The sequence below is a fragment of the Diadema setosum genome, chromosome 8 (genome assembly GCF_964275005.1).
Source record: "Diadema setosum chromosome 8, eeDiaSeto1, whole genome shotgun sequence".
In the NCBI taxonomy this organism is placed as follows: Eukaryota; Metazoa; Echinodermata; class Echinoidea; order Diadematoida; family Diadematidae; genus Diadema; species Diadema setosum.
In genome coordinates this window covers 1,760,510-1,783,560 of record NC_092692.1, presented here as the reverse complement: position 1 = coordinate 1,783,560, position 23,051 = coordinate 1,760,510, and the positions used below count along the sequence as shown (strand labels likewise).

General features: G+C 39.9%; 2 protein-coding genes across 4 annotated transcripts; one reads left to right on the top strand and one right to left on the bottom strand.

Annotated features, from left to right (window-relative positions):
- The first annotated feature begins 99 nt into the window (after window positions 1–99).
- LOC140232403 (queuosine-tRNA galactosyltransferase-like) lies at window positions 100–19,988 on the top strand. Of its 3 annotated transcripts, XM_072312532.1 has the most exons (13): window positions 100–178; window positions 1,797–1,913; window positions 2,247–2,343; window positions 3,189–3,253; window positions 4,006–4,071; window positions 4,569–4,664; window positions 5,478–5,573; window positions 6,135–6,259; window positions 6,728–6,863; window positions 7,413–7,481; window positions 7,723–7,797; window positions 8,765–8,865; window positions 19,900–19,988. In XM_072312532.1, exons 1-12 carry the CDS (start codon window positions 155–157, stop codon window positions 8,843–8,845), a joined length of 1,047 nt encoding a protein of 348 aa, XP_072168633.1. In that variant the 5' UTR covers window positions 100–154; the 3' UTR covers window positions 8,846–8,865; window positions 19,900–19,988. The 3 variants fall into 3 exon arrangements, with proteins under 3 accessions (XP_072168633.1, XP_072168632.1, XP_072168634.1); XM_072312531.1 differs by lacking the exon at window positions 19,900–19,988 and having other exon boundaries at window positions 8,765–9,926; XM_072312533.1 differs by lacking the exons at window positions 100–178; window positions 19,900–19,988 and adding an exon at window positions 940–962 and having other exon boundaries at window positions 1,813–1,913; window positions 8,765–9,926.
- LOC140231696 (equilibrative nucleoside transporter 4-like) lies at window positions 11,982–20,384 on the bottom strand. The gene is made up of 8 exons (XM_072311849.1): window positions 19,892–20,384; window positions 19,082–19,156; window positions 17,515–17,747; window positions 16,591–16,750; window positions 15,540–15,727; window positions 14,472–14,712; window positions 13,571–13,721; window positions 11,982–12,219 (listed from the first exon to the last, which is right to left on the bottom strand). Exons 1-8 carry the CDS (start codon window positions 20,382–20,384, stop codon window positions 11,982–11,984), a joined length of 1,779 nt encoding a protein of 592 aa, XP_072167950.1.
- Window positions 20,385–23,051: the final 2,667 nt, after the last annotated feature.

Sequence of the window (23,051 nt, the reverse complement as noted above, 5' to 3'; positions counted from 1 at the left end):
AAGAGCTAAAAAAAAGTTAAACTCGACACGTACCATGGGATATGTATCACGTGCGTGGTAGGTGTCACCTGACAGTTGTTATCGTTTCTTGGATGTCACCTGACTCACCGAGTAGTCAATCTTGGCGAACGAGTTTCGATACTACCGTTGTAGAATGCTATCTCCACGCGCTGATGTCGTGAGTATCACCATATTTTAAGTACGTAGTCTAATTGTGCTTAATTTGTTCATGTAACTGTTAAGACGCAATTTATCCAACGTTTATTTAACTACTAAACTACTACAGGAGTATTAAAGTGCCAAGCAGAGTATGGAAGTGCGTAGTCCCATATCTTTAAATCTGTGTAATGTGTGATGATTGAGTACCGGAACACACAACCAACCAGCAAGCATGCATGCATGTAACCTGTTAGACAGAAAGATCCGTCTGTCCGGAGGAGTCTTTTATTTTTTTGACATTATCACTCTCCTAGGAGGGGATCCGTGAAGCCAAATGCAGTCTCCGAGGAACATATCTCCGACGACCAGATAGATACAGACCGATTCTCTACGGTTCGGTCAAGCATGCATGCAGCAGCTAGCGCGACCAGACGCCACACGTACAGCAAACGTACAGCGACTGGGCTGTGCATAGTTAGCATGCAGCAGGGTAACCGCGGGGTGCTGTGTAACCAGAACGTGTTAGGGTCGCTGGTGCAGTTAGCAGCAGGGCAGCAGTAATCAGCAGTATGGTCTAGACTCTATACTCAGTAGTAGACAGTACAACATGATGTGGTTTCATATTGTATAAAGTGTAAAAATTTACAAGTGCTCCATCACTGCATCAGACTAGACTAGATTAGCTTCATGGACAAGCTGCTATTATCAGGATTATCTTCAAGGTTCAAGGCTGAACATGCTACTACGCTTGCAGTTGGCTCATATAGCAGATGACAGAACGAGCTGCAAGTCAGCAAAAGGAAGTATCGTGTTGGTTAATTCAAATGTAACTTTAATTATCATTCGTTAATGAGAATGAGTTAAATGTCATTCTTGAGAATAAGAATAATTTACTCAGTCTCATATTGATTCAGATGCTAGATCTAAATTAGTCGTCTTTTTCTTTGATATATTTATCTATCTATTCATCTATCATTTCAATCTGCCTTATTCACTAGTGTTCACTCCTGAAGATTCTTCCAGATGGAGAGTCATGGCTCTTGCAGAGTCTTGCAGAGACCATCATTATTGTTTTAAATTCTACTTTTACACATAATTAAGCACAGTACAGTAGTATCACTTTGCTGTCCATCATCTCTTTATAGTTACATGTCTATTTGCTGATAAGGCTCCTCGAAACATAATTGATGATGAGATGATGTGTGTTATGTGTGCCTCACAATAAATGCAGTATAATGGTCAGCTATTAAGAGGCAACTGGATTTAAAAGAGAGAGATAAAGAATATACACTTCTGTCATGAGGTGTCTGCCATATCAGTCCGGGAAATCCACTCATGAGGGGGGCTCCGATTCACAAGGCACTCTCCCCCTCATTAGCACCTCTGGGGTACTCTAGAGGTCCCCTCCCTGCAGTGCTCATGAAGCCTCCTCTTCACTTCTCATCCATCTAACATCTGATAAATAGTCGCAAGTTCGCATTCTGATTTTTTGTTATTCACACATGTCCACTTTCCATGATGATCTATTTGTTTTGACAAAAATTGAGTTTTAATCAAAACTTGATTTTATGGAATATTTACAAGCCAAACTCACCCTCCTGTTCTTTTTGTTTTCTCTGTTAATTCTCATAACACAGTCTATTATCATCCCAGTTCATAATGCGGAGCTGTGGCTTGACGAGTGTCTTGAATCGCTCCTCGCCCAGAAGTTCTCTGGGTCTATGCAGCTGTCTGCGTATGACGATGCCAGTACAGTGAGTACATGATGCTTTTGTGTTATTATCATTGCTTCTTCCCTTTCTGTTTTTTTTTCTTGTAAGTTGTAGCATCATAACTAACTATACAGTCTTGATTTGACTGTTACCATCACCATTCCTGTCAATTTTTTAAGTCATAAAGGTCGTACGTGATAACTAGAATTTGTGATGGAACTGTCAACAGTGCATATCAGATACAATGTAGATTTTTTTTTAAGAGAGAGAGAGAGAGAGAAAGAAAGAAAGAAAGAAAGAGAGAGGGAGAATGTTGAAATGATACCAGGCTGTCTGAAAACTTATACTGACTTTTTCTTTTACTCCCCCTAACAGGACCAATCTCGGGCTGTTCTTGAGACATACAAACCAAAGATGACTGAAGCTGGTATTGATATTGTGATTAGTGGACACACAGGGACACCAGTTGGAGGTAACTAAGAGATGACAAACTTTGCTCTCTTTCTCTCCTTCCCCCCTTATGAACTTCATTGCCCTGTATTTCGCTGTCTGCACAAGTTAAAAAATTATTAGAAACATTGGAATGAGATAACTTCCTCAATGTGTTAAGCATAAGGCACAGCTTCACTCTGACTTAGTGTGAATGAGAGATATAACAAGTAGGTCTACCAATTTTGATATGTAAAAGTGTTTGTTTGATTTTCATTTGTGTTTGAAAGACTAGAATGATTTATAATAGAAAGAGAAATACAATACATCTGTGTCACATGAATCAGTCCTGGCTCGCTGTTGCATCTTCGCACGTAGAAATGCAGCATGATTTTTTTTTTTTCTAACAGATTTGGCATTGAAAGAGTGTGCAAAACTCTTTTTGGTAAATTATAGAATCTGGTATGATGAATTAAAGAAGTTTATAAAATTTTCTCTGTAAATTAGATTCAATGTTAAGTCTTGCTTGTAGCACAAGATAGTAACATTATAATATTCACCTGTAATCCTGAAAGGAGACAGGTAAAGTGAAATGTGCAGTAACAAGAATTATCTATGAATTGCACCAGTCATTGATATGCATCTGTCAATACATATGCGACCATTCTAAACAACGACAGCTTGGTAGGGATGAGATGTTCCCAAATATAGCACTGTCCTCATGTAATTCCCGTATCTTTCATGAGCTTTATATATATTTTGACTTTTCTTGCAGAGCAATTTCATATACATCAGTGCATTTTGTATTCATGGAATGATATTATGTCAACACTTCTCAGGTTTCCCACACACTTATAATTTTAAGGCATGTCTTCATCTTTCTGACAGTTGGGGCAGCTCGCAATAGAGCAATAGCAGCCAGCAGTGGGCAATTCCTGTGCTTCTTGGATGCTGTAAGTAAACCTAGTGCTTCCTGACATGACATTCTTTTTTTTTACATCCTTATGAATAAAAGACTGCAGATGCTAGGTCGATTGCCTAATTGCTATTGATTAAGCTCTGATTAATCAGTAAAACCCAATTGAAATGCCTAAAAATTGAATTAACAGTGTTGCAAATTTCAAGGATGGAAGAGAACACATCAAAATAAGTATTTCTTTTCTCTCATGCCCATTCTACTTTACCTCACTGAAGGATGTGTTAGTGGGGATATGGTGCATTTCCGTCATTTTCAGCAATCACAAATGACAATTTCATAAAGCAAGATTGATTTTTTCATTTTATGATTATGAGTATATTTTATTATGTTTTGAAGTTGGGAGGAGTCAGTATTATCCTTGAGGAGGTTAAATAGATTCTCTGAGGCTTGAATACCAGGATCCCAAAATCAAATGTGCTGTGTATGCACAAGTGTGGAAGATAATGTTATGCAGTGGAAATATGTATATTTATTGGTACTGACACTAGAATGTTACAAATACGTGCTGATGTGAAGCAAAATTGTCTAGATGAAGGAAGGAATTGACTTTAAAATGGATACAGTTTTATATCTATGTACAGCAGTAAGGTATGACTATGGTAGTTAAAATACCCTGTTACACATTTATGGTCCCAAAGTTTGCTATGTTTGTGTACTTGATTTGCATTTGTATGTGACAATGTTGTGAGAGAGTGAAAATACACACTCTTCTTTCCTTCAAGGCAGGATGATGTGATGGACAGCAGGCGAGTTGAGATGCAGTATGCTGCAGCAGTGACCAGACCAAATGCTGTAGGTATCTTACACTAAAGTTTCTATGTAGAGTCTGTCCAGGGGAGTGTGGTATTACCTATGTAAAGATTGCCTGTCTGTAACAACACAGATGTCCCCATTCTTCAGCTCTGATACATGCACAAGTATTCCACTGCTATCAAGTGCTATTAACTACACCCATACAGCCTTTGACTCCTCAAATGTTACTTTCAGACTCAAAACTTTGTTATGTGTATGTGCTTATTCTAAACATCAAGCATTTCTTTACTGAAATAAACTGACTAACACCAAATGATAAGGTTGACAACAAGTTTTTTTTTTTTTTTTTTTTTTTTTTTTTTTTTTTTTTTTTTTTTTTCCCAGTGGTAGTCACAAATGATTTTGTTTTGATAATTGATCATACATTTTAGGGGATATGAGGTATTTATTCATTCATTTTATTCATTTACAAATATCTAATCATCTTCTGTCTCTACTAAAAGTGAATATCGGTATATATTCTTTCACCCTGGAAGATTGTAGGTTGTCAGTTCCGCAGATTGCCAGAGGGATCCACACCACGCTTCACTGACTGGTGTAACAGACTGCAACCTGAACAGCTGTACACACAGGTCAGTAGAGTTAAACAAAGTAGAGACTATTAGCTTGGCTTTGGCTGGCATCAAGGGTCTCTGATTGATAGTAAACATCTTCAGGGTAGATTCTTTAGTGATGGTGTGATGATGATGATGATGATGATGATGATGATGATGATGATGATGATGATGATGATGGTGATGATGATGATGATGATGATGATGATGATGATGATGGTTGTATTTGGTGGTGGTGGTTGTGGTGGTGGTGGTGGTGGTGGTGGTGGTGGTCAGTGGTGGTGTTTGTGATGATGGTGGTAATGATAATGAAGATTGATAATGAATTTAATATGCATGCCTATGTTCCAAAGATCTGAAATATTTCCTGACTAAACCCAAATTTTTAAATGGCATGAGAAAATTAAGCACATGATTGTAGTCATATATTACAGAAAATTGACATCAAACAAATAGAACTAAAGAATATGTAAAACATTTATGGCTGACAGATGTGGATTAAAAAGGTTTGTTCCAGAGTAAAGAAAGAAAAGCATAATGAAAGAAAATAAACATTTGGTGTCACTATGTTAGTTGGGATGGAAGGCTAGAGCAGGTTGAAATGCACTGGTGATCCCAAATGAATGTGAATGATGGAGGTGTAGCTTGGTGCTTGGAGTTGACTGGTTGATGGTTGTGCGAAGACGAGATAGATTTGCATACAGCATTCAATGACAAGGAACATTTGTGTGTGTGTGTGTGTGTGTGTGATGAACATGATTTATATTGATCATGTTCCATTTGGTTGATGTATTTGTTCGTATTTTCCCTTTTTGTGTTTTGTTTTAATAGATATACACATCACATGGTCCAACTGTAGCCATGCCTACTTGGTTCTGTTCAAGACAAGTTTATGTGAAAGTTGGAAAGTTTGATGAAGGTGGAAAAGTAAGTAATGCATCTTTCAGGAGGGGTATTCTGGGCTGTGTGGGCTCACCTGTCTATGAATTTTGGAAGATATGAATGTCTTATATCCTCAGTAGATGTGAAGTGAGATTTAAGATTAGTTTTGCACAGGTATCCCCAGGATGTAAGATTTGAATCATTCAAACATTTGGTCTTATGCATTTTCATAAAGCTAGCTACAACTCCTATATAGTTTGTGTAAGAAGTAAGATCCTGTTTGACTCCATATGTATACACAATCTTTGTTGTTGTTTTGCTCATATATATATGTGTAACATATGTTTAAAAAGAAGTATCTGTAGTTTGCAATGTGGAGCATAATCTTTGCTTGTGATGGATATGAAAATAGAGAGATAAGACATTTTCATCATTGTTATGTGAAAAGCTCTTTCTTTCATTATTTCATTATCTCTATCTCTTTTCCTTTCATTATTATTCTTTCTTTTTCCTTTCTCAGTTTTTCCTTCACCCCTTCCCTTACTCACTGTCTTTGCTGACCTTTGATAAATACAATATGCCTACTGATGATACTCCCCTATGCAGGGTGTTCCTGAAGACTTGATATTCTTCATGGCTCACCTACGGGGAGGAGGAGAGCTCTTCCGAGTGGACACCTGTCTGATGACTTACAGATACCATCCCTCTGCTGCCACTCATTCAGTTCACAGGTTAGGGTCAAAGGTCATAATATTATATCAATGCTTGAATGTCATTGGCCAAATAAACACCATGTAAATGCAGTTACAAATATGCACTATAATTGCATTTTATGAAATTCACACTAAAGTCAAGAAACTTAAAAATTTAAGTCTTAAAAATACTTTGAAACAAGAAATCATATTCATGTGATACACAGAAGATGAGCAGTAAGTCTCATCTTGTTACAGGGTGTACATATCTTTAATGTAAATGTTTTCTTTCAGTTTGTTTATTTTACTATTTGAATTTGAGCTTGTATATAGTTTTGGAATATGAACATTTGTTTACGTGAGTCAGGGTAGCACAGTAAATAAATAGGATATGAATTAAAGATTTTCCAATCTTTCTGTACCCATTTAGATGATTTATTGATAGATGATTAAGATTTTAAGGGTTGAATGACTAAGTTGTTGTTGTTTTTTTCTGTTTTGTTTTAGAGACACCATCTGGACTATTCAGGTGTCATCCCTGGAAGAGACTGTCCTCAGTGGCTGGAGTCAGTTCACCATCTGGAATGCAGGGAAGCAAGGGAGACGATTTTATCGGTCCCTCAGACCAGAGAATAGGGCGAAGGTCAGACTTCCTTTGCTGTCTCTATCATATATTCTATAGAATATTTCCATCCATCTTTCTCCCTCTATCTCTTTTCCATCTGTCTTCATATATTTCCATCTCTCTGTTCCATTTATTTATTTCCTTTATCATAAATGTTCTTGGAGTGAACCCCTGTTCTGAATATCTAGGACATCGTCAAAGATAATATTTACGGTTTTATAAGGTGTAGTGCTGTCTTAATTTTTGTGAGTTTATATCTACCCTAATGGACTAACTCAGTATGTACCAGATATGTATGTGTGAGTGTTTGTGTACACTAGTATGTGTGTGTGCAAATGTGTGTTTGTGTAAATCTTACGATCAAATCTACTCATTTATGTGGTTGTTAAGATCACATATTTTTTCCTCATGAACTAGTGTGCAGATTACTCAGTGCTCTTGAGGAGTGTTTGTGAGGTGTCAGAGATATCAAATAGATTATTAATCTCAGTATTTGCTTAATAATTATCCAACATCTCATGTCTATGTGCTTGTCTTCTCATCATTTCTGCATTGTCCCCCTTACAGGTAAAGTCTTTTTGCGATGTCGATGAAAAGAAGATTCAGAAAGGTGTCTACATCTATGAAGAAAGTGAGGTATGTGAAACAGGATTGTATCAGTTATGCTTATGCATATTTCCTTCCAGTTCATTATGTTGAAAAAGTATTTCACATTCACCATGAATAGAATAAGATAAAAGTTGTAAAATATATTTAATGTAGATCTCTACATGTATGATTACATCTATGCCTTTGCCTATAAACACACACCACAACAGTAAATAGAGGGATGATTGAAAGCATGATTTTTTTTGTCACTTTCACTTTTTCTGAACAGCAAATACCCAAGCCCAGGATTCCAATAGTTCACTTCACAAAAGCGACATCTCCCTTCATCATCTGTGTCAAACAGGTCAGTATGCATCCACAGGGTATATAATGATATAGAGATCATGTTGTCACCATGGAGGGATTTCACTTGGGTGATGTAAATGGATCTGAGAGAAGTCAGAGTCATCTCACTGTCTTGTATCAGGGTGGTCCACAACTTGAAATTTGAGCATGTTGCAAGCTCAGAATCTGAAAATATTGCAGAAATTGTACATGCGCAGAGCGCACATCACGAGCACATGGTACGCAATATTTCGCAGCTTATCTCTCTTTTGGCTGCTTGCATTCAATGTTCTCTCTCATGTTTTGCACACAAATATCTCAGTAGCAGGTAGCTTAATGTTTCTTTTGTTTTTCACATGTGTACTGTGAATACATTTTGTTTTGAGCTTGTTGCAAATTCTTGAGGATATTGCACATGTTGCTGGCTTTTGAGGATGTTGGACAAGAATTTGAGCGCGTTGCAGTGACATGGTGAAACCCCTTGTGGACCACCCTGCAGTATCATTGCTCTGCGTCTCCATTCTGATTCTCCACCCCTCCTTGGCGAAGTGCTTGAGTCCCTCTTTCTCCAAACAAACAACTTCAACCTGACAACCTCAATAAATGTACTGCATTACTCTTCACAATAAAGCCATCGCATGACCATTGTAATGCATATGTCAGTGAATATCTTTTGTTGCCTTTGTCTAATTTGACAGGCGAACAAAGGCCCATTACAAGGTATACAGAATTGAATTGCCTTCAGTAACATTGTCAGAAGAGTTCACTTAATTTTCCTGTGTGGTGTGAATTCTGTAGAACAGGTTACATAAATTTGAATTACTCTAATGCTTAAGTGTAGAAGATAACCTTTTTTGTTTTTCGTTCCACAGGGAATGCATTTTATTCATTTATTTATCTTTTTTTATTTAGTTATTTCTCTGTTTATCTATCTATCTATCTATCTATCTAATATGTATCTTGTTTGTTTCTTTCTTTGTATATAGGACCTCACTGGTGGTGGATTTGAGGAAAACTTATCATCATTAAATCTTAAGGAGGGAAGTGATTATTTCTTCTGCAGCTGATGAAGGCTTATCTCACAGAGGTGAACATTAGTCATGTCAACTACACTTTATTGACATTCTGATCCATATGTGGTGCTGCAATCTTGATGTGTGAGTTCCCCCAACCTTCAAAGAGGAAAAAAATAGATATGGAAGAAACAAGAATGGCAATGTTATCTTGCAATTGCTATTTTATGGATTGCACCTGTTTCCTTCAAGAGACCAATTATGAACATGAGAGTTTGTCATTATTAAACTTGTAAATTACATGTGATAATAAAAACAAATTTAAAAGTATATATTGACTGCAATGTTGATGTTTTTGCTGGTGTCGCTATTTTGATTTTATACCCAAAGAAAGATTCAAGGTTCATCCACTATTATGGAATAGAAATGTAATATGAAAAAAAAAAATGATAAGTTGAAAGATTTATCATTATCTCACATTGTCTTCACCTTCCTGCAAAAGAATTGTCTTTTTTGAAATTTTAAAAGCATAGACTTGAGTGGAATCAATTCACTTGCAGTATATGTAGAAGTCTGTAAAAGAAGCAAACAAAGTAAATAACAGACACTCTCTGTAGAAAATAAGCTGCCATACAGAAGCTTATGGCTGTTTTGAAATGAGCTCAGTGCCTGTAAGTGTATCATTCAAGAATTACCTGTTCAATTGTCCTTTTTTAAGTCATTTCACAACAAGTTTGTCAATTTTGGTGGAATAATATTGCCCTCCAGAAATGTAGTATAAAAAGCATGTACTGACTGATTGTGAGACCCATCATACAGTATTTCTGACACAGCTTACAATTTGCATCATCAGGTAGCATCCACACATGAAATTCACAAGTGACAAACCAGACACAGACTCGGGAGGGATGTAACTTTTCATTCTTTGCTCATATCTTCACCAATTTACAAATATGAGCATTTATTACATTGTATTACTCTGAGTTAGCTATTGTGATTTTTTTGAAATTATATACATCATTTATTGCACAATAACCCGGAGAGATGATTTCAACTCTTAGTCACAGACAGTAAGGTGAATGAATTAAACATGGAAAATAAACAAATTGCTATGACATAAGCAGACATTTATCAGCTGTTTGTCTTTCTTTCTTTTTGTGCTCATTAAAATTGGTATCAATTTTCTAACACTGTATCTATATATTTAATGATGGGTGTCATCTTGGGGCTGATTTATATTCACAGAGTTGCACCCAAGTTAGATTTAAGCATTCCAGAAGGTGAACACAAAGTCTGTATTACAGAACAGGGAGATGGTGGCTGAGGGCGGGATGGGTGGACAAATGGTCAGAAGGGTCAACATGATCAGAAGAGGAATGTTGAAACTTGGAGCTGTACGTTAGCATCGCTTTCTCCTTCCTCTCAATACAAAGAAGATATGACTGTTGGTACAGAATATTCTGCCACCCTGTGAGTACTTGGTGGAAAAAGACTCATCATTTTCATCTTCCTGTGGAAGTGTGCCATCAATGATAAGATAGTATTCAGTCCTTCACCTTTGGAATTCCATTCTCTTACGCAAAGAAAAGGGATAGAATGCACCAACCATTTCAGGTTGTTTCGCTTGTGCCAGCATGAAACACTGGGTGCACTGGTCAAGGCAGTGTGCTTTCCATCATGGCAAAGGTCATCCACTTCTTGGCCTATGGCGTCTACTGGATCTATTAAAGTCTAATGCAAACTGCCTATAACTGTGTGTAGAGTGCATGTCACCTCAGACCTGATTACCTTTACAGAGACATGTCCAGTTTGGATGTAAGTTTGTGTATTTCAGTATGTGTTTACATCCTGCAGTATGTGCGTCGATGTGTAAGGAAAGAGTGGACGTATCTGAACAAGGGGTCAGAACAAGCAAAAGGTTCAGAAGAGGAATGCTGACGTTTTAAGGAAAGAGAAGAGGTAATCTTGTGTGGTTTATGGCAAAGTGAATTAGGTTATCAATCAATATCTCATGGGAATTAATTTATGGCATTGATCACAGCTTGCAGACAATGACTTATGGTGCAAAGGCTATTGTGACTCGTAACATTCTGTCCAAGTAGTCATCATGTTGGACAACTTCCTTGGGACAAACCAAAACAGGAGACGTACTGTGGCAAGAGATTCTGACATGTGTCATCATTCATAGTTCAAACAATTCTTTTACACTGGCCAATAAATCTGATATCAATCTACATCACTGTGTCTCAAGAAGCAAGAATATTCATACTTTTCCTCGTTTGGCAACAAACGAATGCTACCACTTATACATGAGGGGTGTGACATTAAAACAGCAAAAAGGCCAAACATGTCCCTATGTCTAATAGAGTTATATGCGATCATTATGAGAAAAGGTATGTTTCTTTTTATTCAAGGTCAGCATTTTTAAGTCACTTACTTTGTATAGTCAGAATACTTTGAGTTCAAGATGTAACATCTTCGTTAAAATAGAGACTTTTGCATAAACACAATTTCCACTTATATTCCCATACAAGTGATTGACTTCGATCATTCCATCAGCACGTCTATTGATCCAGCTGATATTTTCTTAAGTTCCATACATCAGCCCACGTATGTACTTTCCTTATTTTCAGCACCAGAGCTTTTTACCAAAGGGATCATATCGTTTTTGGTTGAAACCGAAGTTCATATAGCTCCGTATTATCTCATAAGTGGTTTCTTGGTATCTAGCAAAAAGTTAAATGCCCAATCCTCATCTCCACCAATACTATACCATCCCTAATAACACAAAGTAGCCTACATTTGCAAGTCTTTTGCGTTCATGAGATGAATTCTTACTGCATTTTAATATTCTTACAACACTCATTACTCGCTTGATCTCTTTGGCATAGCACTGAAGAAAACAGAATTTTCACATATACTGTACTGTCAAACCTCAGTTATCCAGTCCTGTCGGGACCTGTGACCATCCGAATAAGCGGTATGGCTGAATAAAGTTATTAGCGGTATGGCCGGAAAAGCAGGATATACTCGAGCACGACAGTGCTGGGCTGGTGTATACACAAGCCATTGTCAATTCACTGTCTTGTGATTATCGATAATGTGATACATGTATTAGTTGTATATGCTTCCATGATTGCACATAAATGACTCCAAAGAAGCAGACACGTAAGTGGGTATAGGGCCTATATCATTGTTTGGAAGATCTGGTGGCGACTCGGGTCTCGCTTGTCGCGGACACGTCTCTGCGACGTCTCCTGGGGACCGATCGGGTCTCCGGGAAGACGAAGAGACGTTTTCCACTCCTGGCTGGTCTCGGAGACTTTTCAAGTCTCCGCAACGTCTCCTTAGTCGCGTCATGTCGCGGAGACATGTTTGTCCGCGACGTCTCCGAGACAACTCCGCAGTCTTGCGGAGACTCGTGGAGACTTATCAGAGACGATAAGAAAACGTCACGGAGAGGTCTCCACACCTGAGAAGACGTCTCAGAGACGTCCCAGCGACGTTCCTACAACTTCCGGGTGGATAAGTTGTCCCCTTGTTTTGAGATAATGTCTAGAACGTCGCCCTAGACATCCTGGCGAGAGCACGCAAGCCATTTTTGGGTCTCCCGTGTCGACTCGCACTTTTAAGTCTCGGCGACTGATCAGTCGCAACACTCGCGGCAGTGTCCCCCAGTTAGGTAGGCCCTTTAGTGTCAATGTCTTCTGAGTTTGCAGAGATAATCAAAGCGTGGATGTTCCTCTAACCCCCCCCCCCCCCCTCGTATTTCCCCGAGTAGATAGCTCAGAGCGGCATGCTTTTCCTTCTATAGCGACATCATTGTACATGTAGTAGGTATAAAGTGCACTGTAGCGGAGTGACAGGAGAACCTTGTTATAACGTGGACTTAAAACCCATCCTGCCAGTTACTTAGTGTTTTATCAAGTTTCTCACTACATCATGTATATCAGCGTACAAAGACAAAGAAATATAAAAGAGTTGGGACGTGCAAAATCATCTGAGGGTTTTGTTACATGACATATCCGTCCTTTTTATAATGAGGGTCCATGCACTGTAAACTAGATAATCAAAAGTTGGGGGGGGGGGGGGTTGCCAGATATCATTGTTTGGTGTACAGATACGCATGAAAATGCGAATCGGGTGCCCGCGTCTTGTTCGGATTATACAGAGATCCGGAAGGTGTTGACTGGATAACTGAGGTCGATCGGACTGTACAGTAGATTTAGTTTGCCATAATACTTGTCCACATACACATTTACTCTCTGATAGGCCCTATACCGGTACACACGTGGTAGGCCTATCTATAAATACATCGCCTGCCCCCTTGAAAAAGGGGAAATACATTTGTGCGTAAATGAAATAAATAAAGACATGGCGTACAATCTATAACTTTTTTAAACACTTCTTACAAACAGGTCCAGTGAAATTAGAACCATCGTGACGAAAATACGTCTGGACCCAACATTCCACATTGGCTCGATGGCTTCATTACAACAGACAAGACATTTGATGAAATACATTGTATGCTATACAGTGTACTTGTTTTCCGTATCCAATTTCATACCGCGACTGTATTAGTCTTTTGCCAAGGCCCTCTCGCTGTATGGTGGTGATCGAATGGGGCCGAACGAAGTGAGCTCAGCTGAGTTGGACACTGTCGCGCTCAGCCGGCGCTTACTTCGCTCGCCCGTTATGGCCGTCATACAGCGAGGGGCCTTGACAAAACGCTACAACTGTATAGGCCTACTAAAGAAAACCAAATATTAGGTCATTGACACAAGGTTCCCGCTTGGTGATGGAGGGGTAGTACTTCCGGACAAGTAGCATAATTTTCCCAGCTGGGACGGACCGATAATGTACTTGAGAAGATATGCAGTGATTGCCCCCAGCGTCAGTCCAGTGTTGTAGGACACGGTCATGACATTTCCTGTAGAAGAAGATGAAAATGAGTCAGCCCTTTATTGCCTCTTGTCGAAGGCCCTGGCGCTGATGGAGTCCGGAGAGTACAGCCGAAAATTCTGATGAGCGATGGCTAGCATTGCTCACCAGAATTTTCGCCTCGACATCTATTCTTGTAAGGACTTCATCTGCGCCATGCAGGGCAGTCGACAAGAAGCTATAGTACCATTGATAGACGCTACGCACATTTTTATTTTCAGTATCATTGGTGATGAGTCTAGATCGTTTACCATTTTAATGGATCACAAACTTGATTCATTTTATTGATCATTTATAACATGTTTAGGGTCCTACAATGTACCGCTTTTTCTCCTGGGATATTTGCAAGAAGAAACACGGACCCCTTGATTTGCGACAAACATATTACAGTGCATTTTGTGCTAAAGATCTCATGTTAACTTTCCCTTTTTGCATTATATTTCTCATGCATATATTTACTACCAACTATTCAAAGAGCATGCGCAGTCACACTAGAAATGCAAAAGTCAGAAAAACAAACAAAAAAACACTATAGCGAGAAAGCCACACTTACCCATGTCTATCTCATAATATAGGGTTGATATTGTGAAAATGCACGAACTGTCGAAATCATAACAATGACAGCTAACTGAGATATTGCATGATAAGTTGTTTTCAATAATGTTACAGGAATGATAAATTGGCTTGTTTTCTTTGCCATTTTTTGCTCAGCACACGCTACATTTCAGATTAAAATTACCTGCCAATTCTTTGTGCTCTTCCGGAACTTTGCCCGGTGCCAGAATCATGGGCACGCTGCCGAAGTAGCCGTTGGAAATCCCGAGGAGGGCGGAGAAGAGAACGGGCCAGAAAGGATGGGCGAGTGCAGGGTGAGCTCGTGGTGCCACACAGATAACAACGAGTGGGACGATGATGAATCTGGCACAGCTGGCCAATACTAGACGACCGGGTGGCCAGTCGTATGGCACTGCTGCGATGAGCTATTCATGTTGAAGGCAAAACAAATGGGGGGGGGGGTGAATTTTCAGATCATTAGGCCCTCGTTCTGCAGGCCTATTCATGACATATTTTCCAGTTGGGCTTTCATAGTACTTAGGAAACGCCACGAGTAGGCCTTTATACTGAAAAAATTATGTTCAAACAAGTAGGCTATTCCAGTCACTAATGGGCTTCAGTTTTTATAAAATGATATATTATACTAGTATTTTAATTATTCTATGAAGCCTTATCATTTTCCACGAGGTCGGCCCTTGAACCCTAGGACAAACATTGTGGGGCCTCCTTGACGATTCCAAAGAGAATCAAGAATTAGGTATGGAAGATATCATTCCTTTGCACATTATCGTCATAATTTTCAAAAACATCAAACTAAGGTACCGTAACGTTGAAAAAAAAAATATTGTTAACGTTGTCCAGCACGGCCCAAAATCCGCAATGCAAAAACAACAATTTTAAAAGCTGAATGTTGTGACGACATTACAAAAGTAACTCAGTAAATGACGTCACATTTGCAGTTACATTATTGATGGTAGAACTTTTCTCATAAAATGTTCTCGCCTTGGACAACTCATGCAAGAATTACTGAGGTGGTATTATATATATGTGTGTATATATATATATATATATATATATATATATATATATATATATATATCATGAACGAATTCATTAAATCCAAGGGACCTTGTCATCCACTGGGTCTCCTCCGCGACATGCATCACTTTTCAGAAAGACCATCAATTCCGATATCCCTTTTACTTATTTTGTGGAACTTGAAATGGGAGATGAAGGCGCATTTTTTACGCACCTTGCCGCAGAGATCCGTAAAGTTGAATATTGCCATGAGAATAATGGGCATCCATTCATGAAGCTTGCAGTTAGCCACCTCAGACTCGATGCCAGGAAACAGACAAAGTGTGATGTAATACGTCACACCGATAGACAACATGTATGGCCAAATGTCACGTGAAAGCCTCCACCTGTCTCGAAACCCAGCTAGGTAAAGATTGATGGAAAGAAACGTCTTTAAGACCGCAACAAGTAGTCAATGCCTATACGCCTGTCTTTGTGTTGATTTAATCTGTACAATATACATGCACAATGTAAACCAAACGTTTTCAGGCGCACCGTGAAGGAAAAATGATTTGATTTATGAATATAGAGCAGTCTCAACAGGGCCGCAATACGCTTTTACAGATGAGAACCCGAGTATGTTCGCATGGTTTTCCGGACGACACTGACCACATAGGCCTACCATGTTTGATTTATAATTCTAGAAATTGATGTAAAACGTGTAAAGTGGAATGTTGGTGCGCTCTCTGCATATGATTGGCCCCCGTAGGCCTACTTGGGTCATTAAGGTTTAAATCCATACTACTCCTCTCTTATCATCCGATAATAATGATGAGGATAAAAATGATAATTATATTTATGATAATGATAATAATTTGATACATGAAATCGGCCGCAGTACGTTGCAACTATTATATGCAGCCAGAAAGAGGTACAGATGCTAGGCGTTTTAGCAGCTGGCATTTGAGAAGGATTATAACAAGTACCATTACAGCGACTGCACGATTTGTGATGCGTTATGAGCACTTTTGTTTATCTTTGTTTCACTTCCACGGAAGTTGTTGAGACAAGTCATGATGAAAACTTACAAATTCCTCTATTCCAGCGTGAAATTCACTCAAGGTGGTTTGATCCCTGGGAAAATGATATCAGAGCCGTTGTGATGTATTTTCTTGCTGAACGATTTCTACTAATGCATCTAATTCCTTCTTGGGTATATTAACTCGCACAATTTCTTTTCGATGACAAGATTGGGTTTCAAATCGATTCACATTGCCGCGGCTTACCAGCTATTGATCGCCAACAGGTGGAAAGGGAGAACGGCCCGGGGTGCTTCCGCGTAATCGTGATAACTTCAGTATTTGACTGTGAATGCGACCCGCTGTCACTTCGTGTGGTGTCGCTCTGAAGACTAGCGTTGTCCACACTTACAGACGCTCCTGAGATCTGTAAAGCGGAAACAAATTCCGGGAAGCCACTCGATAAGATAAAACTGCAATCTGTTAATGTTAATGGTGAATTCATAATTGATAGTCTCATTAAAGATGTTACATATAACATAGCTGCATCTTACTATGGAACGTGTGGCGTGTTTATGCCTGTGGCAAATTGTCGTCACGGGACCGTCGATACCCTTTGTCTTGTTTTCGTGTGCAACAAGTGCTACAAGTGCTAGGGAAGATGGCTACCTCCCTGGTGCTATAGGTTCTTGGTGTGTGTCGTTTATGTGCGTTTTATCCCGGTACCTTTATAGACTACGTTGGTGTCAGTCACAGTGGTTGTGATTAAGTGGAAAGGGTAATACTGTATATTGGACATACTGGAAGAAAAACATTTTAACAAATCCCGTGGATTAGCTATACATCATCACCATTATATTGTGTGCAGAGTGTGATAAGTTCTTGTTCTTGGCCTTTACTTCTATTGTTGTTTTTGCAGTTCTTTTTGTTGTTGATGATGATGTTGTTGCATTGCAGATCTGTTACACCTGTGATAAGTTCAGCGTGCCTGATCTACCTGAGATGTAAACATATCACCGATATTATTAGATCGATATGGGATCTCACGAATAACAGCGGAGAACTTTCTTGTTACTTGGATGTGGGGCTTGTAGAGGTATTGAAGCTAACCACCAATGTTGAAGATTTATGCTATACAAGTGTATTAAAAAAAAACGGAAATACTCAGAGGATGACGAGATTGTTCTCAACACTCGCCTCTGAACTGAGTTGTAGGCTTCTTTCGTCTTCTCCAAGGCCCGCGTTCTGGCAGACGTTGGTGTAATGTCGCACCAGCCGAGTCCGACGGGCGAGTTGGTGCATGATGAGACACGAGAGAAGAGCGATGCCGGAGATCATGAAGAAAATGAGTGTGTTGATCTTCTCATTGGGCACAAGCAGTTTAGTGATGATGCGATTCAGTGACGTCACCACTCCAGCAGTACCTACAGCGTTATCAGATACACAAAGGATTGTAATGTTTGCTCACTTCGGACTGCCCTGAAAACCATCACCAAGTTCATCACCTCTATATAACTACCTCCGTGCTTCTCTTGTATAACCTCTAGAGGATGAGATTGGCAGGCCTATCACAACTCTAATGTAACAGATGGTATCACTGTAGTACAATGCGAAGTCGTATTTGTTTGGTTAGGTTTGGTTTCGTCTTTCTGTTCTTTCATTTTCGTGCTAGCTTTGTCAAAGGTTTACAAACTGCAAAACCCCAATGCCCCGTGTAATGTCTCATGTTAACCCTTTCTGTGCCAGCTAGGACTTTGGACAGTGTGCGGATGTGCAACTTTGTTTGTGTGCCAATCGGCATTCAAAGCACAAATATAAGCGTAAATCACGCAAATTGGCAATCACTTATTCGTGGAGACCACAAAATGGTTTTATACAAGTGCTCTCACCAAGAAAACAATTCCAGAGTGACGTCCGGGACGTCTCCAGACAAGGTGAAAACTTTATTCGCCCGGAAGTCGCCCAGGCATCGCCGCGACGTCTCCGAGACGTCTTATAAGTTTTGGAGACGTCTCCGAGACGTCTTTTCAGTTTCGGAGACGTCTCTGCGACTTATCCGCATTGTCTCTCGTATAGGTCGCCACCGGTCTCCGCAAAGACGTCTCGAATGTGTCGCTGGCAATGTTAGTATCCGCGACATGGCCGAAACTAAGGAGATGTCGCGGAGACGTCTTCGAGACCAGCTGGAGAATGCACAAAGTCTTCAAATAAAATCGAACATGTTCGATTCTCCTGCGACTTCTTCAGACTCCATGATCGAGACGTCTACGCTACCATCGCAGCGAGACTCGAGTTTTACACCTATGCATGACTGTGTGATCTTTATGAATCACATCTGTGTACTTATATCCGTGTTGACTGAGTATACAGACCAGCTGGTACATGCAGCATTCAGGCAGCACTCCTGGCTTTTCATAAAATACGTTGCTATAACTGTGTCCATGCAACATAATTACGCCAGGATATACTACTGATTATGTTCTCACTCTGTAAGCTAAGCAATGTGAGCAGATCAACACTTGTATGTTACAAGAAAGGAATGATTCATGTAAAATCTCTCCATTTATCCAAGAAGGAATGACAATAGGGATATATTATTATCTATAAAGCCAACTAGATGTCCTGTGCATCATATGATTTTGAGCAGCACCATCATGAACCTAAGTATTATCTAATAATCATAAATGTGAATTCCGCCGTTGGGTATCACAATCCCTTCCTGTTAAAGTGAATAAATTGTGAAAAAAGACAAACTCACTTTCTCCTGCCATGACGGCCTGTGTGAATCTCTTGGGTAGCATGCCAGCGTAGCCATAGAAACTCGACTGCTGAACTGGAAAGGCAACAGAGAGCGGACATTCTTGATTACGGGCAGGGAAGTTTATTATGTTTGCATGAATCCATTATTTTCTGGCATTGTGCATATAATTCATCCTATCGTCAAAGAGCATGCCACATACGGAACTAAACAACTTTTTTTTTTTTGCGCAAATTAAATGACTTGAACAGTGAAAACAGCTCGCTCGTGAGGGTCACTGTCCAATAAGCTCGCAGGCCTTGATTCAGATACTATTATTATACGTTATCTAATCATGGCCGAGTCATTACAGTAATGACACGCCAAGGCAGTGAGCTTGGCGACTTTTGAATTTAGGCAAGGGCAATTTGAGCCATAGTCCCAAGACAGTGTCCTTGTGAAAGAAACCAGACACTTTTATACCCGGCCATACATACAGACATTCGAAATTAGACATTGTTAGAACCCGAGACAAGCAAAGGGAGGGGGGGGGGCATGTATAACAAAAGTATGGAAAGAGAAAGTCGGGGTGAGCGACGTCCTGCTAAGACACCGACTATAGCTGTAGGTAATATAATTTCTCAGGGATATTTTGAATCCACTATTGATATGGGGGATGGAAAGGTCCGGTGTATGTCGCAGACATGCAGTTCTAATTTGCATGACTTTTTAAACCGATAATTACGCATAAGGATTACTTTCTATCTATACAAAGGTACAGATTGCCTTCTCAGATATTAAATGATTTATAAATACTTATTATGACATTACCTGTGCAGCCAAACGCAGTGACGGCTACGGCGAGGAGGATGACCGTGTAGGCGGTCTGTTGGGACAGACTGGCGTCGAGACCGACGACGAGGAAAGCAGCAAGGAGGAGAGCACAGAGGGCCATGATCTGCCCCATCAGGATCCGCCGCTGCACCGAGATCTTTACTACCAGGGCGTTGTTCAGCATGACCGCCGCGAAACCGACGAGAAGGTACACGAGGCTCATGTCGAACACGATGGTGGTATTCGGAAAATGAGAGTGAAAAAAATCGACGGCGGTGACGAAGCTGTTGTACGGCAAGAGGAACCCCGTGCCGGCAAGCAGGAGCGAGACGTAGACGCAGTTGAAAGGGTCGCGTGGCTGTCGGACTCGAATTCGTGAATGAGAGTCGTTGATATCCGGGGAATCCGAGTCGGCATCATCGTTCACGTTGGCATTGTCCGTCCAGCTGGTCGGGGTGGTCACCGTCCGTGAATTCTGATTCGCCTCCATGCTTTAGGCGATTTCCGGTTCTCGGTCAAGACGATTGTCTTTTATAAGATATAATCCATTATTCGGAGTTGAGGGATCCGATATCCGTATCTAGTTCACAGCCCTGTATATATAGAGTGATGATAATTTACAGTGAGTACACGACTTATCATTATTGTGCTTACAGTCACAAAGATAATCGGCTATAATCCGTTATGCTCCCCATTGTGAGACTGGTTGTTATTCCTTTCCTTCTTCATTCTAAATCTTGATGTTATTAAACACTTCCACATTGGGCGCGCGTACACACACACAGTCACACACACACACACACTGTTTTCCCTGGCCCGCGCCCAATTTGAAAGCTGTATCTTTTCTTTACATGGATCAACGGGCTTACACAATACAACGTATATGGAACGCTTATCGCACCCAAATTCTTCGCTCATACGTCGCAAAAAATATGTTTCAAATATGAAATTTGCAAATGACTGCATTTACAGAATTGGGCATAGAATAAAAAGTTCTGCACCAAATTGAATGACTTTGGTACGTATCATTGTCTTCTGCGGAAGATGCTCTCTCTAATGATGTCAAAAATATATCACTTTTAGAACACAAGGTACTGAAAATCCACCGTTCCGCTTTTTTTGGGACACCCGGTATAGCTGTGCTATAAAAGAGAGTCCAATCTTCCGAAACAATATTACGTAACAGCAAGCCACAGACTGTCAGTAATGACGTCACAAACGGATGAGGGCTCGTTTTAAATGTTTCATGCACGCATGGGAGGAAGTGAATGTCAGGATCATATTCATGGAAGAACAGGGGGAATGCGTTGCTTCCGTAAAGGCGATAGCGCGCTCTGTTAAATCGTATAGAGTGCGATTAACAGGAATAATCTGATCCATGTTGTATATAGGCACTGTGTCAACTAATGCAGTATACACAATGCTTTCCATGTGAGAATATTATGATATATATTTAGATACGTTTATATAGTTATATATAAGCGTGAGATAATGTCGAAAGAAGTCGCCCTCCGTTATGAAAGCGGGGAAATAAAAGAAAATGCAATGGAAAATATCCAGGCGTTGCCCATCTTTATTTTTCATTTGTTCTATATCCGTTCCCGAAATGCTGTTGCTTGCCTTTAAAGAATATCATGCCAATATAATGCAGAGTATCTCGTTAAGAATAATTACCATGGCAACAAAAGGGCTTGCAAAGAGAGGAAATGTCTCTATAGAGATAAGTGTCTTAATTTTAGCATGGCCTTCATTACGTATAACAAGTGTGGGATGGGAGAAGTCGGAGTATCGAGGTTGAGTAAACGAACAGATTATACACAGCTTTTAAATTGCAATGGTTACGAAAGGAAATTATTCAACTACAGGTGCTTAGTTAAAATTTTTGCAAACATTAATAGAAAAGCCGAGTATAATCGAAAAATGTTAGTTTTTTATGTATGTATGTTTGTTTGTTTGTTTGTTATTGTTGTTGTTGCTGCTGTTGCTGCTGCTGTTGTTTTTTTTTTTTTTTTGTATAGTACACTTATACATACGGCACATCTTGCAGTTTGCATGTTTCCTATAAAACGGCATCAGCCGGTAGAAGCAGAGTAGATATAATATACTAAGTAGCATATTTCGTGGAACTCAAAGAGATACTCCCTGTAATAAAATGACATAAAATATGAAATTAAGCTCTAACACATGCCGTGGATTATTAGTTGCTTATCACTTATTTGAGGCACTAGCGACAAAAAGGAAACTGTCACCGCATGGCATCATACTTCAGTCAATTTTATTGATTCCCCAACGGCAATGCATTTGCTCCACATTCCTATACTTCACCTCGAAATTTATTGTGTTGTTTTCTAATCTACCAACACACTTTTTCTCTCTCGCTCTGAATTAAATTTTGCCCACTCTCAATTTGCGTCAAACGTTTTCCTTTGGTGACTTCCACTCTGAGACCATCAAAATTGGAGAAGGAAGACTGATTCTGAGAACGTGATTAAACTCAAATGATGATGATGAGTGTTTGTTGATCTTGTGGAGAATTTTCAAGTTCTCAAACCGGTGATAGAGCTGCTCTTCTTGCAACCAAACTACATCACGAAAGAGATGACTCCTTTTGTTTTTTATCCAACCGGAATCCGACGCGCTGATAAAGGGTTCATCTTCATTTCTCAGGTCCTATAACGCTAATGAACCGAGTTCGTTTTACCCATGCACGTACTTTACGACCTCCCTTGTGGGTCAGCATGATAATGGGTCACCGGCAAAATTTATAGGCTTTATTGAAAGCAGGGTTGGGTTTTATTGGGTCTGTCCAATCAAAATGTTAATTAAGGTTGCATTCATTTCCGTGCAGTATCCGAGTTCATTAGGTAGGGACAAATAACAGCAACATTCACGGATGCATGGGTTCGCGAAACACGTAACCGAGACGAGTGTACACTTCGTATTGTTTGCTTTTGCTCTTCAAGTCAGTGCTTTGTCGAGTATAGGTTCCCATCTACAAAGCGCAAACACCCCCCCCCCCGCTTCCCGGACTCCCCCATCCCCAATCCCCCCCCCCCCCTCCCCATCCCCCGCCCCATCCCATGAGTCATTACTCACCATCATCTGAAGATGAGGTGACAGCCGCTGGACAGTGCTGTTTCCTCTTGCTTTCTTTTCT

Coding starts and splice junctions, on each gene's coding strand:
- LOC140232403 (XM_072312532.1), top strand. CDS start 155: ATGCTATCTCCACGCGCTGATGTC. Junction 4,072..4,568: donor CAGTGACCAGACCAAATGCT/GTAGGTATCTTA, acceptor TCACCCTGGAAG/ATTGTAGGTTGTCAGTTCCG. Junction 7,482..7,722: donor ACATCTATGAAGAAAGTGAG/GTATGTGAAACA, acceptor TTTTCTGAACAG/CAAATACCCAAGCCCAGGAT.
- LOC140231696 (XM_072311849.1), bottom strand. CDS start 20,384: ATGGAGGCGAATCAGAATTCACGGACGGTGACCACCCCGACCAGCTGG. Junction 17,748..19,081: donor GGCCGTCATGGCAGGAGAAA/GTGAGTTTGTCT, acceptor ATAACGCTGTAG/GTACTGCTGGAGTGGTGACG. Junction 16,751..17,514: donor AACTCAGTTCAGAGGCGAGT/GTTGAGAACAAT, acceptor TCCGCTTTACAG/ATCTCAGGAGCGTCTGTAAG.